The 19,247-nt window shown below is 38.8% G+C and overlaps 1 protein-coding gene and 1 long non-coding RNA gene across 2 annotated transcripts in view; one reads left to right on the forward strand and one right to left on the reverse strand.

Moving 5' to 3' along the window:
- Nucleotides 1–14,849, forward strand: part of LOC127534591 (uncharacterized) — a 38,657-nt gene extending 23,808 nt beyond the window's left edge. The window contains exon 2 of the long non-coding RNA XR_007942757.1: nt 14,714–14,849. This is a non-coding gene — a long non-coding RNA (uncharacterized LOC127534591). The remainder of the gene's footprint in view (nt 1–14,713) is intronic.
- Nucleotides 1–19,247, reverse strand: part of LOC127534586 (NACHT, LRR and PYD domains-containing protein 12-like) — a 286,575-nt gene that overhangs the window by 146,486 nt on the left and 120,842 nt on the right. The window contains exons 14-15 of the mRNA XM_051950173.1: nt 14,643–14,816; nt 13,860–14,033 (exon numbers count right to left, since the gene is read on the reverse strand). Of these exons, the coding sequence (XP_051806133.1) occupies nt 13,860–14,033; nt 14,643–14,816 (348 nt within the window). The remainder of the gene's footprint in view (nt 1–13,859; nt 14,034–14,642; nt 14,817–19,247) is intronic.

The raw sequence follows: 19,247 nt of genomic DNA on the forward strand, positions 1-19,247 counted from the left end.
TCAGAAATTTGAATGATTTTTTTGCTGAATTCTTGGCTTTTTATCAGACAAGGAAACAATATTTTTTGGTGCCTGTAAATGAGGACAACAGGAGGGTTAAACCAAGGGTGAACTGTGATTATCATGTGTCCAATAAAGCTGTTCTCAATCACATATTTTCTGTTTCTGTTGTCAGAACAAGTATGAGACTAAAATGCAGCTCATTAAAACTCCATGTTAAGCAGCAGTCAGGTCAGAGTCAGTTCAAGCTGGAGCTCTGCTAAAATACTGATTTTATAACCACAGTTAACATAGTTTGGTAAAATCTTTTGCCATCAGTGGTCTTGACATGCGGTGATGTTTCTGTTGATGCATGTTAGGGCTGGATCAGACACACTGGGTCCTTCTTTCCAGAGAAAATGTGTCCTGTGATGTAGATGAAGTCCTGTGCCCTGACTCAGTACGGAGAAATGATGCTGTGGCAGCGTAATGCACTTCTTTTCTTTGGACTTCATTTGTAAATTTTTGTGCTTTTCAGTTTTTCTCCATTGCTAAGACACATTCCTGGAAAGCTGCTCTCCTTTTCCCTAAACTGTGAACACAAAACCCAATTTTCAAGCTACATTCACAAAACCTCTGACTCTTCTTGCAAAACCAAACTTTCACCCCAAAACAGTTCAATCTGTGCTCAAAACTGAACTTTTCTGTCAAATCATGCCTCAAGTCAATCTAAATTAAATACTCTACTGAGCAGTCACTAAACACGACATAGAAAAAAGGAAAACACAACGCTCAGGACATGAAGTGGTAGAAATAAATGTTTATTTAGGCTAAATGCATGTTGCAAAACTAAATACCTGGGCATTTGTAACACTTGTACATAGAAAAAAGAATTTGCAAAAAAACAGAAATGCTGTGCATTTACATGTAGCACTTGTATGTAAAAATAAAGCACAAAAATTTACAAATGAAGTACAAAGAACAGAAGTGCATTACTCTGCCACAGCATCATTTCTCTGTACTGGGTCAGGCCACAGGACTTCATCTACATCACAGGACACATTTTCTCTGGACAGGCAACGGAGGAAAAACCCCTGTCATGCCGTATCCATGCTCCTCTTCTTAGATTTCTATCCATTGTAGTGCCTCACAAACCAGTGCTCTGGCTTATATGTACCCTCACATCATTAGCCACAAGTGTGATCAGTTTTGAGTTGTTGTGTTCAACCGGTGACGCCTGAGCTTTAACTGTGTTTGACTTTTGCCACCTGTGCTCACCATTATGCAACACAGGTGCATCACAATGACAATGTGTTGACAAGGTGTGTCTAAACAGGTGAAAAGGGCTTATGGTTTAGCCAAAAGAGTGACTGATTCAATAAGTGGGTTCAGGCAACTGAGAATTTGGTTCAGACAATAGAGTTTAGTGTTTTAGCAATTGAGAAAAACTGTATTTTTACGTACAAGTGCTACATGTAAATGCAAAGCATTTCTGTTTTTTGCAAATTCTTTTTTCTATGTACAAGTGTTACAAATGCCCAGGTATTTTATTTTGCAACATGCATTTAGCCGAAATAACCATTTATTTCTACCACTTCATGTCCTGAGCATTGTGTTTTCATTTTTTCTATGTCGTGTTTAGTGACTGCTCAGTATTTAATTTCGATTGACTTGAGGCATGATTTGACAGAAAAGTTCAGTTTTGAGCACAGATTGAACTGTTTTGGGGTGAAAGTTTGGTTTTGCAAGAAGAGTCAGAGGTTTTGTGAATGTAGCTTGAAAATTGGGTTTTGTGTTCACAGTTTAGGGAAAAGGAGAGCAGCTGTCCAGGAATGTGTCTTAGCAATGGAGAAAAACTGTAAAGATGTTTTCCTGAACTGTGCTGTGCACTAAATGTTTATTACAGGTCAAAGTCCTGCTCTATAAAGCTGTAAAACAATTCAGAGTGATGATACGTGACTCAGTCTGAAACTGGAATCATTCAAGAGAACCAGAAAAACATTTATTTATATGAATGCTGCAGTAATGTGTCTCTAGCTGTGTAAAGATGAAACCTTGAGTTGTCCTGCAGGTCAAAATTAACTCATTTTAAAGCTTGAAAATGTGGGGGGGAACACATTTTCACAGTGAAACTTCTGATGTCCACATTTTCAACATTTTTGGGAAATCTTTGAACATTTTTTGGTGAAAAAAATTGTTAAAAATGTTTCTTAGAACATTCACATAAAAATCAAATGAATTTCGCTGGATTTTGTTTGATTTTTTAGTGAATGTTCTAAAAGAAAATATTATATATGGAATCATTTTAGATATTTTTAGGATTTTTTTGGACATTTTTTTGCCATATTTGGGGGATTTTTTAAAAATAAAACTTTTAAGGAATTATTGGAATTTTGTTTTTATTTTATTGCTGAATTTTTGGATTTTTTTCAGACAGGAAACAATATTTTTTGGTGCCTGTAAATGAGGACAACAGGAGGGTTAAACCAAGGGTGAACTGTGATTATCATGTGTCCAATAAAGCTGTTCTCAATCACATATTTTCTGTTTCTGTTGTCAGAACAAGTATGAGACTAAAATGCAGCTCATTAAAACTCCATGTTAAGCAGCAGTCAGGTCAGAGTCAGTTCAAGGTGGAGCTCTGCTAAAATACTGATTTTATAACCACAGCGTCTGAAACTCACAGTACACATTAGTTCAAGTTCTCTCTGTTAGACATGCTCCCAGAAACACATTGAACAGATAAACCAACTAACATTTCACAAAACTGAAGCAAATATGGCCACAAACATCCAAACAGACTTTAAAATCAAACAAACTCAATAAAATCTACCCAGTCAAACAGAAAAAGACGACTGAGCTCTGAATAAACACAAATCAGTAAAACTCACTGTCAGAACAAGATGGAGGCTGTGATTAAAAGATTAGATTTAGAGTCTAACAGTGAACTGAATGCAGAGTTGAGGCTTCATTCTCAGAGTCTACATGGATGTTAAAGTCAGGACTTTATCTGAAGTCAATCAGCTGAGAACTCTGAGAACTCAGATAAAAACTCAGAATACAACAACCAACACAACTGGTTTTTGTGTTTTCCAGTTGGGTGTGAGAGACTCAAAGTGAGGCTTTGAAACGAGTTCTAAGTTCAGCTTTCAGGTTAATTATTAAGATGATTATTGAGTCTGACTGTACTTGTATTGAAATAAAGCTGATCTGACTGGGAGGGTTGATTGTGTGTCTGATATGAGAAGGATAAAGAGCTGACCTCTGATCTGTGCATCACAAACCCCTACAAGGCCTCCTTCAGGGACCAAAACTGGAGAAAGAGCTCAGTAAATATGAACTTCATTAGTGTTTGTGAAAGCAGCTGATTGAACAAACTAAACTCCTCCTCTTCATCTTCATCTTCTTCCTGAAGTGCAGTCAAGTGTCTGAGATCAGAGAGGACAGACAGATCAGTTCTCCTCCTGTGGAAACATTTTCACTTCACTCCTCCTTTAACACTGAAACATGAAAACGCTGCACTTTCCCTGTAGAAACTCCTGCATTCAAACTAGAGCACAGACGACATCCACAACACTGTCTGGGATCAAAGTGTTCAACAACAAGAATGGCAGAAAAAACAGCTGGACTCTGTTTAACTTGGTGTTATTATGAATGAAGCCTGCAGGGGGCAGAGTAGGACTGAAATCAGACACAAAGCCACAATAAAAACAACTCATCCACATGCTGATCACATATTTAGCAGGTTTTCTACATATTTATGGAACATTTTCTATCACTGATAATAAATGATGCTGGAATCAGATGTGAACTGATGTTAAAACAAGGATCAGTTTTCCATGAATTCTAGATGGAACCAGAAGAACAACAAGCTGCCACTGCTGCACATGGACTCACTTCTGAACTCTCACATTCATCATTTCACTTTTTCTGGGCTTTTGTGGAGAAATCAGTCCAGCAGATCTTCTAGAATTAAACATTTGTTAGTGAAGTTGTTGCACGTCATTAAACCTGTGAACTCCAAGCAGCAGTTTGTGTCGAGTTTTTGGTCCCGTCATGTTTTTCTTCACTGTGGTTCATTTTTCAATCTAAAGTCCTGCAGCTCTTTGGAAACAGAACAACATGAAGAAGGAGAGAGAACTCAGAAATGTTATCTTTGCAGAATGACAGTTATGATAGAAAATCATTAAAAAGACAAAAATGAATTGAATTTCTTTATTTTCCAAAAAATGAGAAGAAAACAGGAAGCAAACATTTTCCACGTGTCCACAGGTGTTACCAACACCAGAGAAAAAGTGGTGACTCTACATAGCAGACATATTGAACCATTTACATGTTGAATTTCCATATTCCTGACATTTAAATGTCACAGTTTTAATCTCACATTTGGTTCATTTTCCCCACAGATGTTCACATCACACATGATCAGTTCTCAGACTGTTTAAAGTCTAGAATTCAGCTTCAGTCTGTTTTCTACCGTTGTGTGGCTCTGAAATGGTGACATTTTGTTGACTTTTATTTCTACATTTTCTTCAAATAGAACACGTCTTTCTGAGCTGCTGACAGGTTTTGGAGTCCTGATAGTAAAAAAGGTTTTTGTCTGCAGAACTGCTCATGTTTAAACCTGCAGTGGAACCTTTGTCTCCCCCTTCTGGCAGTGACAGTAATTACACCAACACTTCACTTTCTTGCACATTTGAGGCACTTCAGCTTCAGGGAGGAATGAACATTTGTGCATTTTTCTTTCGTGTTTATACTGATGTTACAGAAGCCTGTGTTGTCCTGTACATGTTTAAAGTTGTAAAACATGAGGTGAATATCTGTAAAACGCCCCCTGCAGGTTAAAAGCTCAAACTGCTGCCTGCTCTGTGACTGTAAATCTACTTCATTGTCCTTGTTTGACCTTAAACGGCTGAATAAACCTTGTTGTTGCTGTTTCTCAGTTTAAAACGGATGCATTCTTTGGGATCTCCAAGCGTCTCCGTCACAGGAGTGTGGTTCTCCTCTTCCATTCTCATTTATATAAAACCAGATTATACAGTGTGCAGGAAAACATGCAGTATGTTTGCATACTATAAGAATTAGTACCTACTGTATACTGCAGTATGCACTTAAAGGAAACAGAACAAGGATGGAATTGATCCTACAATCTAAATAAACACCAACTCATCATTTCATTCATTCAACACTGGAAACTCATTCAATTCTATTTTATTTTATTTTATTTGTATAGCACTAATTACAGATCAAATTGTCTCAAGACGCTTTACAGAACCCATATGCCTGAACCCCCAGAGCAAACCCTAAGGCGACAGTGGTCAGAAAAAATTCCCTTTTAACAGGAAACCTTGAAAGCAGAACCCAGCTCTTTATATGGGAGGACCCATCTGCTGCTGTCCAGCAGGTTGAGAGGGACAGAAGAGGTAGAGAGGTAGAAGGAAGGGGAGATGGAGGGACGGGAGAAGAGGAAGGTGGAGAACAAGGAACATATAACACACAATGGGACACATGCATGATCAGATAGATCAGTGGTTCCCAACCTGGGGTCCACGTCCCCATAAGGAGGACGCCAGAGATCTTTGTCTGCTCTGAGGCTGTGAGCTTAGAAACATTAGATTTTCACATTCTGGATGAAATCAGAGGAACACAATCACAAGTCCACCTATAAAACACTGTTAAAACACTTTTTTTTGCTCTTTCCTCAGAAATCCTTTGCTCCTTCGATGGCCACATCCAGACCTCCTTTGTCCACGCTTTCTTCAGGTTGGCTCGCTGCCTCATCCTGATTCATTATTTTTGTGTGCAGTGAGAAAATTACTGACGGGAACGACGTCTGAAAAACGCAAAACTGGTGAAGATTGATCAGTACCTAAAAACAACTCCGGCTACACCTCCAGAGTTCCCTTAAATTTGGTTTAGTGAAGGACAAGACAGAATTGTGTTATTTATGGTGAAATGCTTGCAAATGACAGCATGAAGCCAAGAAATGACAGCGACATCAGGAAACAAAACACAGTTTGGTAAAGTTGGAAAGATATTCATGGTGGGGGGGTGTTGGTTCCACAGGAGAAGCAACTGATGACTGAAGGCTCTGCCTGCCATTCTACTTTTAGAAATTCTGGGAACAACAAGTAAGCCTGCAGTCTGAGAGTTCTGCTGGGATAATATGCTGCTATCAGCTCTTTGAGAGAAATGCTCAGTTTATACAAGAATTTAAAAAAGGAAGTATTGTTACATAAAAAAGATACATCTAGCAGAAAAAAAGGTAATCCACTTTAATACTATTCAGTTCAAACAACAATGCCTACTCAACTTACCAATAACTTCTATAAAGAAGAACACAATCACTTAGCATTTGTTTGAAGGAAAGAAAGTCTATACAGCTGAAGATAAATAAGAAAAACAACAAACACAACTAACACAGCGGTCCAGCTATTTAACAGTTACCACTCTAGACACTATACATCCAGCTAAGGACTTTAACAAGCAAGACAAATGAAATCCTCTTCTGCTGGTGGGCCTTGAACACACATTTAGTGGAAGCACCTCAAACAAACATCACACTGAATGTGAAAGACACAGAATGTAGGTTTGAAAAAAGACGTCTTTAAGAAGCTCTACATCGTTATTGTTGTGTTATTGTTGTCATCAATTCAACAATTATTACTTCAAGTGGAGCCAAGGTAGAAATCAAACAGTAGTCCTAGGTATAAGAGAAGAATCTAACATCAGCATTAAAGACAATTCCCATGATCAAAAGAGTATTCCATTTCAGATTTAGAGATGACTGTTACTGACTCATGTTCCTGTTCCCCACAAAAGTGACATCTGTCTGTCAGCTCATCTGGTAAAAAAACAAAGAGGACAGAAAAAATAAGAGCATGTGTGATGTTGTCATGCATCCAAACTTTCTTCATATTTAGGTAGTATTTACTAGAACTGTAACATTTGACAGGATTTTTATGGACAAGTCTATGAAATACCAAAATATCTCCTAGCAGTTTCCAGGAGAAGAGTAACAGTGATTTCCACTCTGTGTCTGTTTATCACCTCTTTTGTGGCAGAAAAACTTGTGTCTTCCTTTTGCAAGAGACATTGTGCAAACAGAAAAAGACATTTGAACAGAACGTTAAGCTGTGCCTCTTAGTAATTATGAGCTTATCTGTCACCATATAGAGATATTAACCTGCTGGAAGTTCACAACTTCTGACTTTTAGACATCTGAAAAAAGTGCAATATTATTTGTCTTGGTTCAAAAAAGGACAGTCGTGTTCCAGTTTCTAAATGTGAGGATGATGACATTGCTCTGCAAAGCAAACATACTTTCAGTGCAAAGACTCCACACCATGTACTGTCACATTGTTTTGTGTGTTGTACAGTACCGCATGTCCACCTTGAACAATTACAGCCTTTTTTTCTCATGAAAGCCCAACAGAAATAAAAGAATCATTTCTACATTGATCTTCCATAAATGTGTAGCAGTTTTGCAGCGATAGTTGACATGTCTGTTAGCATGCTTTTAAAACAAGGAGCCTCACCTTGTTGTGTCCAAACATTTTTTAATGGCTTCCTTCAACTCCCCCAGAGAATCCAAGTACAAGGATTGTTTTCTTGTGGGTAGATGACCTACAAGTATGTTTCCATGAAAAAAACAATCAGACATTATTTCTTCACCTGTTCTATTTTATACCAAGTACTGCATTAGTAGATTGACTCTTTTTATGTTTTATTGATATTTTAACTGAAAGTGTCCAGTGATTTTCCAGAATAATGTCATACTCCAGGGGTTTAATCTAACATTGAATGGAATAATAAAACAGAATCATTTGATCCAAATATGAATTGCACATTAAAAATCAATTAGAAATATGGATTCCTACAACTAAACAGTTTCAAGCACAATATCTCCTGACATATGAAACATAAAGATTTACAATACATGGATTTGAAATACTGAAAGCATTAGCTTTCCTTTTAGCTTTTACATTTCAGATCTATTGAAATGTGAGTGAAAATCCATAACATTCATCATACCAATGCATACCTTGATTCTTTGAGTCCTTTTCTGCCACATTGCAGTCACAGCTAATGAATCAATGAATGCTGCTTTTGCAGGATTCTGCTGATTGTGTTCACACACTATGACAGCCAAATATGCACTGATTACCTGGAAGAACAATTCAAGCACATAAGATCAGACTTTTTGACTCTAAAAATACAATGACTGTTTCAAAGATGACTTGTAAAGCTGTAAAACCGATCTATCTATAGAGCAAAAATAAAGTTCAATAATATTAGAGCTGCTTTTCCAGCTCCATGTCAGGACCAACTCTGTTAATGTCCCAGTAATATCATTTGGATGCCCCAGTTTTGGAGAGGAGGGCATGGACTTCTTTTCCTGCCCAAGCATCCTTAACATCTATCAGAATAATAAGAAAATGATGAAGAAAATTAACTGAGGGGAAAAAAGCAAGTGACAGAGAAAATGTTCCATTTGTCTGTCAGAGCTTGGGTATATGTTGGTGTTTCTGCTGGCTGTAATGGCCGTATGGAATTTGGGTGGACTGTGGCTGCTGGGACAGCTGCTGGGGCAACTTATCATTTTATTCAACAAACTGCATGAATGAATACTGCCTTGTATGTTGATTTAGAAGAACATTGAGGACTAACTACTTGTGATACAAAAAATGCACTCACAGCATCTTTTCTGTCATTTTTGTACACTGAGATAAATATTTCTGAGGTTTCTATGGATTTAAAAACATTTTTGCCTTCTTGGACTGAACTCACCTTGATGGAATGAATTCTGTGCTTTTTAATAGAGTCACTGCTTACCTGAACACTGGGAAACCTGATGATGACATATTATGCTTGAGTAGCGCTTTTTAAAAAAGCACATGTACACTTAATACCATGAGGATTTTTTATTATGGAATTTGAGCAAAATAAAAAAAGAACTTAGGAGAAACTGTTTTTTCTTCCATGACCCTATTCCATAGTAATTCCATGTGGTTTCAGTTTAGGGCTGACTTACCCACTTGTTGATATCCACTGACATCCCCGCTCAATAAAACCTTTTGGAGATAGCATCTCTCATTTCTGTCTGGACACAGTCTGCCCCAGTGGGACTTGCATGAAAATCCACAAAGGTTTCATTGGCCTCATTAGCCCCACACACCACTTTGGTTTTCAGTGCTTTTGCAGTACCCTTGTGTCGCCAATAATAAAGCTCTCTTCCTAAATAATGAGAGGAAAAGGAGCAGTATTTCACAAACTGCTGCTCTTAAATGCATGATACATACTGGATGGTATGCGTTATTATATGATACGCTTTCAGATAATGCTTGAAAAAAAGCCTTCATGTCAGTCTGACTGCAGAGATTACAAAGGTTTGATCTTGCAATGCAAAATTCCATGTTTTGTTTTATTAATAATCTACGCTGATATCTAAACATGGGATTATAGCTCCACCCTTCCAAATGCATGCGCGCTCCTGCAGCAAGAGATACACTTTCTATCGGGGGGAACTACTTTGGCACCACACCGGCGTCATTCCTGGTTGCTGCAGCCGTGCTTCCCCAGTTGCAGAGCGCCGGCACATGCCTCCACTCTGGCTGTCGTCCCCTCAATCCTGCCTTCCCCCCTCCCTCTCCGGTTGGGAGTTTCTGCTCATAGTCGTCATTTTAGTTTGTTAGTTTTTGTGAATAAAACCTGTTTAATTGTCGCTCTGCCTGCCGTCTGCTCTGTGCGACTCTCATTTGGGTTTGTTCTCGCCCCAAACCGTAACACCTGCTGTAAAACCTTCCTGTTTGTGGAACAAAGAGAAAAATTCCTCCAAAGAGGAAGCACAAGTTTAAGAGCAGCAGCTGATAAAAAGTCTGATAAGTGACAAAGAGCTGCAGGACCTGATGAAGGCAGCAAATAAAGTCTGACAACACTCAACAACAAGCTCTTCATGTGTGGAACAAAGCAGAGTTGTGGGAGTCTGATGGACTGATGAGACTAAAGTGGACTGTTTGGGCAGAACGTCTGGAGGCAGAAGGACCAGAAGAACAGCATCAACAGTCCTGTTGGTGGCTTTGAAGCTGCTAAACTGGAGCGTGTGAGCAGCATCATGGATTCTCTCCAACACCAGGACACTTAGAAGAACAATGTGAGGAAACTGAAGCTCACTGGACTTTCAGCAGGACCAGCATCCAAAGCAAACGTCCACCAAAGCCTGCTTCAGGAATCCTTCCTGGAAAGTCCTGGAGGGGCGTCTCAGTCCTGGATTTCAGTCCAGATGAAAATCATCACTGGGATTTCAAGGAAGCAGCAGCAGCATAGAAGACAAAGAATATTATTGATCTGGAAGCTTCTACACACCAGGAACCAGCTGAAGGTGAAGAAGAGAGAAAGTAGCAGAAACATTTAGTGGAGCTCAGAAAGGTCAAAGGATGTTGACATTAAATATGAACTCTGAGCTCAACAAGCTGCTTCTGGACCTTTGAGGACTAAACTGGATTTCTACGTGATGCTGTAAAAATCCTTCACATGTGCGTGCTTCATTAAACTCTCTCTGGACACCAAGGCTTCAGCTGACATGTTTCCAGGACACTTTGTTCTCATCAGCTCAATGTGCTGCAGGTAGAGAAGATCAACAAGTTTGACTGCAGCTGGAAATAGAAAGAAAAGTCAAATCTAATCCTGCACTGAAACAAACATCCTGAAACTTACTGCACACTCTGCAACCTGACATCAACCTCCACACTGGAAAAAATATGTGGAAAGGAACGGTGAACATCTGGCAGCAAGGAGGCCAGAGGAAATGTTTGAAGAGAGAAACACAACATTTAAGAAGTGGAGAAAGTGAGAAAATGACAGAAAACATCTGTCACTTATTGGAATAGTTGTTGTTGAGGTGAAAACAGGAAAACAGTCATTTTTATTGGTCACACATTGTACAACAACAATTTACTAGTTGGAAAAAGAAAGATTCTAAAATTGTAGAAATTAACACTTTTTATCATTTTACACAGATTATCTGTAATTGAACTAAATCCTGCAAAACTGTCAAATAAAACAGTGGAATGCTTTGGAATCATTTCTGCCTTTAATAGAATTAATATATATCGTATACATATACATAGTTTGTCCTTCAGATTCTGGAAAAATGATATTTTTTGCTGATTTAAATTCAATAAACAAGAGTGTGAGAGTTAAATTCTACAGTTTTTTACAGCAAACATTCTGAATAAATGAACATTTTTTCTGTGATTTTATTCCAGATTATCTGTAATTTAACAAAACACAGCAAAAATGTAAATTAAGTGTGAAAATATTTCTCATTTTCAATCTTTAATAAACATAAATAGTCTTTAAAATGAGGACAAATATCTGTAAAATAATCTGACTTGTTGCTGATTAAAATAAAGTAAAAATGTTGTTAAAGAACAAATGACTATTTATTAAAATACCTAACCCTATTGATGTGGACATTATTTACAGTTGAACATGGAAGTTAATACTTTTCTGGGATTTTACTAGATATTGTTTGTAATTGAACAAAACAAACAGAACTGGTTGTAAAATAATGATCATTTTTTACAGTCATGGTATCATGTGAACATTAACGGGGAAATCTGTGTTTGTTTTGTTTCTTGTGAACTTAATTTCATGAGTTGAGTGAACTCTGAGCTGTTCATTTATTCAACTCAATATTTGAAGAAAAAATGCCTCAAGTTCTACAAATTCATGTTTTTAAGTTCTAAAGTGGTTTGAAAAGAAAAATGAAACATTTTAAGTTCAAATAATTAGTAATTAGTAAAACTGCTGTATTTCTCTAAAGTAAACTAGAACAGATGAGTTGATTTGACTGAATGAATTCCTGATGTTTTACAGTGCAGTAACATGGTCCAGTCAGAGTCTCTACACACCAGCTGCTGCTGCTTCAACATCTGGATCATCAGGACACACTTCATCCTCTCAGCACAAACACCGTCCTGATCAGCATCACTTCCATCTGCAGAGAGAAGAAGAAAGACCAGAGGAGATCAATGAGTTTGATCAGCAGCTCATCAGGACTTCAGTCGTGTTCAGAGCAGCAGCTTCATGTTAACGTGTTGGAGTGAACACACTGAGCTCCAAGCTCACACACTGCATGAAAAGCCAGACTATCAGTCCTGTGAATTACAGAAAACCTACCAAGTTCATGGCAGTTATCAGCAGTTCACAGGCTGTGAACTCCAGGTTTGTCTGTGCTGGAAATTGCTGTAAACAGATCCTGATGTGGGGTTGGGGGGTGGGTGTGTGGGGCAAGAGGGGCATGAGACTTCACACCTAGGGCATTACAGAGGTGTGAAAAACTAATTAGCATCTGGCCTGTCTGTCTAGTGTTACTCAGGACACCCACTGGATGAAACGAGACAAATCATGACAGACAAAAAAACATGTCATGATTGGTTGATAGATCTGTTGCTATTGGTCAGCCCCTGGACCATGAAACCTAAAGGTGAGTGTCCACTAGATGTGATTTTCCTGAATGTAAACACGACACATCTGAAAATCACTCTCATGGTGGGCGGTCAGTAGCAGAGCACAACATTGTCACATGACAGCACTCGAGCAACAGCTGATCACTACGTGGTCATGTGACCGAGCTTTCAGCTTGATGGTCCGGCAGATGAATCGGTTAAACACAGCGGCTTGGTGGCAAACTTTCTTTTTTATTATAAAAATCTTCAGCAAAAAGTATTTCTGAAAGCATCTGAGGTGAGAAATAAGCTGTACAGCAGCTGTTCACTGAAGCTCAAACATTGTCATGTGACAATTTTGTGGCTCTCTAGTGACGTCCACCATGAGTGTGATTTTCAGATGCAGTTCGTTTACATGCAAGAAAATCACATCGAGTGGACATGTGGCTAAACACACCATGACAACAAGCTTGTGGCTCCTCTGATTGGCTGACTGCTGTCTCTGTGTTTCTGTCTCCATTCTGCTCTCAGCTTCACTGAGAAGCTGCAGGTTTACAGGAGACACTGGATCTTTGCTTTGATACTGACTGTGTTTAGTAGAAAACTGCTGGAAGCAGCAGAGACTGATGGAACCTTCTACTGACCCCAGATACTTCAGGCTGCAGTCTGGACTCTCCACAAGATCTAACAGATGTTTGACTGATGAATCCTGCAGGTTGTTCTCACTCAGGTCCAGAATTATCAGATGGGAGGGGTTGGACTTCAGAGCTGAGACCAGAGAATCACAGCTGATCTCTGACAACCTGCATTCCCTCAATCTGAATAAAGAATAAAAGATGTGTATAAAATCATTGATGATCCATCAGATGTGTTCAGGTTCTGAATGTGCAGATCAACATTACTTTGTCCTCATCAATCAGCTTTTCTCTAAAAGCAGCACAGTGACTTTGTCCTTCTCTTATTGTGGATCATCATCATGTCAGCCTTCTACACACATCATCCACATGTCAGCACAACATTCATCCACCTATTCATGTCCACACATCAATAACATGCTGCATCATCAACAGGATCAGGATCAGTCAAATAAAACTGAACTCAACACAAACCAAAGAAATATTTATACTTCAGTCAGTAAACTTTGTATAAACTGATCTGAGTTCAGAGGATCTTCTGGATCCAGATGTGACTCTTCAGTGCAAATTATAAACATCCATTTATTTTACTACACTGAACTAACATTGAACATTTACTACAGTTTTTGGAACACACTCAATTTTTGTTACAGCAAATTGAATTTAAAACAGAAAATATGAACCACAGTAGATTTACAGCTTCATGGATGGAAGTTCTGTTGAACATAAATGAGCTTCAGTTGTCATTAAACACATCAGATCTACAACAGTAACAGATTGACAGTGAACTGACATCAGAGTGTTCAGGATGCAGTCTGGACTCTCCAGAAAACCACTCAGATGTTTCACTCCTGAATCCTGCAGGTTGTTTCCACTCAGGTCCAGATGTTCCAGATGGGAGGGGTTGGACTTCAGAGCTGAGACCAGAGAATCACAGCTGATCTCTGACAACCTGCATTCCCTCAATCTGAATAAAGAATAAAAGATGTGTATAAAATCATTGATGATCCATCAGATGTGTTCAGGTTCTGAATGTGCAGATCAACATTACTTTGTCCTCATCAATCAGCTTTTCTCTAAAAGCAGCAGAGTGACTTTGTCCTTCTGTTATTGTGGATCATCATCATGTCAGCCTTCTACACACATCATCCACATGTCAGCACAACATTCATCCACCTATTCATGTCCACACATCAATAACATGCTGCATCATCAACAGGATCAGGATCAGTCAAAGAAAACTCAACACAAACCAAAGAAATATTTCTACTTCAGTCAGTAAACTTTGTATAAACTGATCTGAGTTCAGAGGATCTTCTAGATCCAGATGTGACTCTTTAGTGCAAATTACAAACATTCATTTAATTAAACAATTATCACTCAACATTTTCTACCCTTTCTGGAACAAATACTCAACCTTTCTCACAACAAACCTTTGGCCAAAAAAAAGAAAAGAAAATATGAACCAGAGCAGATTTACAGCTTCATGGATGGAAGTTCTGTTGAACATAAATGAGCTTCAGTTGTCATTAAACACATCAGATCTACAACAGTAACAGACTGACAGTGAACTGACCTCAGAGTCTTCAGGATGCAGTCTGGACTCTCCAGAAAACCACTCAGATGTTTCACTCCTGAATCCTTCAGGTTGTTGTAGCTCAGGTCCAGATGTTCCAGATGGGAGGGGTTGGACTTCAGAGCTGAGACCAGAGAATCACAGCTGATCTCTGACAACCTGCAGCCAATCAATCTGAATAAAGAATAAAAGATGTGTATAAAATCATTGATGATCCATCAGATGTGTTCAGGTTCTGAATGTGCAGATCAACATTACTTTGTCCTCATCAATCAGCTTTTCTCTAAAAGCAGCAGAGTGACTTTGTCCTTCTGTTATTGTGGATCATCATCATGTCAGCCTTCTACACACATCATCCACATGTCAGCACAACATTCATCCACCTATTCATGTCCACACATCAAGCTGTAATGCAGGCATGTGCAGAGGTGGGGGGTGGGGGGGCTGAAGCACCTGCACATTTTGCCATGATGCTCAAAGTGCCCTTTTTGTCAAAGTTGTATTTTTTAAATTCTATTTAGGTTTATTTAATTTAGTTTTCTATTTGTGTGTGTGTGTGTGTGTGTGTGTGTGTGTGTGTGTGTGTGTGTGTGTGTGTAAAAGTATTTGAGGCCCAAAATAATAAATAAAACAAAAATACTAATAACTCAGATCCACTCTCCATAGTCACATGATCTACGTCTCTCTCTGACGTGTCCTGAGCTCAGCGCTGCTCGTCTAGAAACCAGAGACCCGAGGGAGGACTTCAACAACTGATGGTCCTGATGGTCCAGTGAGGAGGTTCTGCAGCGTTATTCCTTTGAGTACGGTGTATTTTAGCAAGATGACTGATGAAGTGAAGTGAGCATCCTGTGTGTGTGTCTGACTCTAACACACCTCTCATCAGTTCTAGCTGCTAGTTAACCACACAGTGCTGAGAGGATAAAGTATGCCAGGCTTCTTTTTCTTTCTCTATGTTTCTGTTGTCATGGGCAAAGTGCATCAGAGAGATGTATTATTTTACTGTCAGTGAGCTGCAGTGTGTTTCCTGTTTCTAGAGGTAATGAGGCAGAGGTTATTTATTTCACTAAAACTATGGACATGAATTTTCACATCATTTTGGACTATTGCAGTATAAATACAATAACAATAATAAATAGAAGAATTTGAATTGTGATTTTCTCAACCTCTCATTTAAAGATATCAGAACTTGTTTATAACATTTGTATAAATAGACAAATTAAATATAATATGCAGAAATATAAAATATAGAACTTTTATACCTTTGCTGTCTTGTGCAAAGTGGATAGTCAAACTGAATAAAAGCACAAACACATTTAAATACATGATTTATGTTTCTTTTTTTAACTTTATTATTAGCACTATGAATAATAAAGGGCAGATTATAAATCAGCATCATGGAGCAAATCCATGTCTATACAGTAAATGTCTGGAAAAGGAATGAAATTTAAAAGCAAGGACTCCAGGAAGAGTAGCCACAGTTAAACAGTCCAGTGTCTAATGGGGATCTAAATTCAACTTTAAAATAACAATTTGAAGGACTTGATGGTGGCCATATGAGGGTTTGAACTACTGACCTTCCAATCAGCAGTCCAGAGACTTAACCATTGTTCCACTGCTTCCATGTTATATTCTACATGAATATGGGTTCCTACAATTCAGCCGGAATTATCAGGTATGTTTCTGTACGGTGTTTCAAATTCATGCTCCATGTGCCCCCTTTAAACTTGGAGCACCTGCCCCTCCAAAGGCCTCTGCACGGCCCTGCTGTAATGAGCAGCAAAAGTCAAAACAGAACTCTGGTTCACGTCACTTGACAAACAAAAATAGTCCTGCTTTATGAACAAAAATGCAATAAGATTTGGTTTGCAAACACTTTAAACAAATAAGGTACTTTTTAACAGCAGTATTTCCTTTACACAGCAGCAGTTAAAATATTTCTTTTAAACCTCAACTTAAACAATAATGTAGTCAAATTAGTGGTGGGACGACAATAAGACAGTTAATTAATTAGAGGCTTTGTGATTGTTTAATCTCCATTTATGGCATTTTTGTCAAATAACTATCTGACACAATAAGTAAAGTTAAAATTAAATTTTACTAAATTTCAAATAAATTCTGGTTGACAATTGAATAGATGAATAGACATATACGTGAACTTAAAAACCAACAATGTTTGTTTCATTTACATTTATCTACATTTTCATCTGTCTGCTACATTCACAGATTACTGCAAACTCAAAGTGACATTAGAGCAATTATATTTAACATTAGAAGATTTTTTGTTCACTCAAGCACTTTCAGTGTCTTGAAAAGTGGTCTATTATGGGATGGTGTCAAGTAAGATGCAGATGTTGAGGTCTCAGAGAGAACTCAGGCTCATTACGGCCCTAAGGTAACAAAGGTTTTGAAGCAGACAAATAAAGATCTTAAAGAAGAAACATTATAAGTTAATCATATGATTATGCTTGCTAAAATATACACATGTATTTTTTTAAAGTGTTGATTTGATTAAAGTAATGATTCAGATGATTTATTATGTTCAGATTGAGAAGAATGATTTAAGAAGTGATTCTGTGTGAAGTAATCCTTGTTTAGGCTCTGTGTGTGCGTACAGGCCTCATAAGCTTGTGTGTCCAGGCCTTAAGAAGGCAGAAGTACAGTAAACAACAGTCACCGTGACTCGGCAGCCACAATGACATTGCAGCCTCCTCAGAAAAAAGGGAAGTTTGGGAAAAACCCAAAAGGGTGGGCTGAAATGTGTGTGTGTTAAACAGAATGTGGACACTGTGTAGTTGCTGTAACAACATGACTTCTGTATTACTGCTGTATGTGATGACAAAGTTGATTGCATAAGTTAGACGGTGTCAGAGGGCGTACCTAGCCAGTTTTGTGTGTCTGGAGAGTGTATAAGAATGGGAGGGCAGAGACATTATTGGGGAGTTGTTCGCCGGAGCCGCCAGAAGAGCAGCAAAGGAACTTGGCCGGAGTTCTGAAGAATCTTCACCTTCCTCTTTTGCCCGAGAGACGGGAAGACGACGCGGGACTTAGGCTCAGAGATCGCTGAGGACATCGTTGGAAGCAAAGTCTTTTTCTGACTTTGTTCAACAAGCGAAGACCACACTCTGCCAAACGGAGAGTCCTAAGAGGTTCTGCAGTTATCCAGAAGAAACAATAGAGGGAAGAACCGACTACACCCGAAGAGGCAAAGGAGGCAACAGCACTGGGCTGTTCCCCTCCCCGGGGCTGGGAGACCCAGTGACCCACTACAGCCTGACCAGACGAGGGTTTTCCATCACCACCATACCACAGAGAAGACAGCTGGGGCGTAAGCACTAACGTTCCAGCCGATTCCAGAGATAACTGCCAGACCACGATTGGCTTACGGGACTCCTCCGCTCCCCCTGCGAGGGATAAGATCCTTTTGTCCACAAAGAAGACATCGTACCGAGTCCTCCGGACAACTGAGTGCTTTTCCCAGACGCAAGACAAGACCGAGTGATACGGTAGTGGCCACGCTGTTCGCTCTCTCTCCTAAATTTAATAATTAGAGAAATTGTCAGGTACGCTCAATTTATTTACTTTAGTCTCATTTTTAATCAGAAATAATTAATTGTTTAATCATGAATTGATGCTGTGCTCTTGCTAAATTTGCTCAATAAAATGCTCTATTGCATTTAAAGAGAAGCCTAATAAATTATTATAACCACTGAAAATCTGCATAGTGGTAAAAAGTTAAGTGATTGTGTGCATTCAAACCAATGGTTCTTAAAGGTTACTTAGCCAAAGTGAGAGTGTTAAAACATTACCCCTGAGGTTAGTTCTTTCCAAACCTCTAAAACGAACCCAGGAATTTAGCACCAGTGCAGGCAAGTCCTTATGAGAGCAGCTGACCGATAACGAATTGTGAATGATAGATCAATTCTACTACTTAGAAAGGCTGCTTGGTGGGATAGCATTTATCAGATAAGAGGGGTGAGACATTCGGATGCAAGGGCAGTTAGGAACCTGGGCGGAGTGTCCTCTCGATTCCAGCTTAATATTATTCTGCTGAAACCTGTTAGGTGAAATATACTAATAGGCAGAATAGAAATCTAACCCTTTAAACGGAGAGCTGGAACCAATTTTAACCTGAGGCAAGGGTTGAAAAAGGCTAGACTGGCGAAACAATGGCTACACTGTTTGCCCGGTACCCGAGGACTGTCATTAGCTAACGTTAGCTCTGTGCTAAAGCACATGTTTACATTGAAGGTGATCTGTCGACTTTAAGTGCTGCAGTGATCAGAAAACTAAAACTACGCTTTTATCCAAGCTGGCCATCGGTAGATTTTTAAAAGAACATTTTCCAGCCAACAAGCTCAATGAGGTCTGGTCTTCCATCACTGTTCACCAACTTTCTTGTGGCTGATTCACTCTGCTTCTGTGCATCTTGTCACGACTGGAAAACAGACTTTAGTTCATTAGGTTCAGTGTTTTCTGGTGTGACAGAAATTATGGAACTCAGAAAGGTGGGATTAAATTAAATGCATTATTTTTTAACGTGGTATTTTTCTGTAACTAATTAATCAAAGTTATTGCATTAAAATCCAAGTAAAATCAACATAA

This window comes from Acanthochromis polyacanthus, chromosome 6 (genome assembly GCF_021347895.1).
Source record: "Acanthochromis polyacanthus isolate Apoly-LR-REF ecotype Palm Island chromosome 6, KAUST_Apoly_ChrSc, whole genome shotgun sequence".
NCBI classification, from domain to species: domain Eukaryota; kingdom Metazoa; phylum Chordata; class Actinopteri; family Pomacentridae; genus Acanthochromis; species Acanthochromis polyacanthus.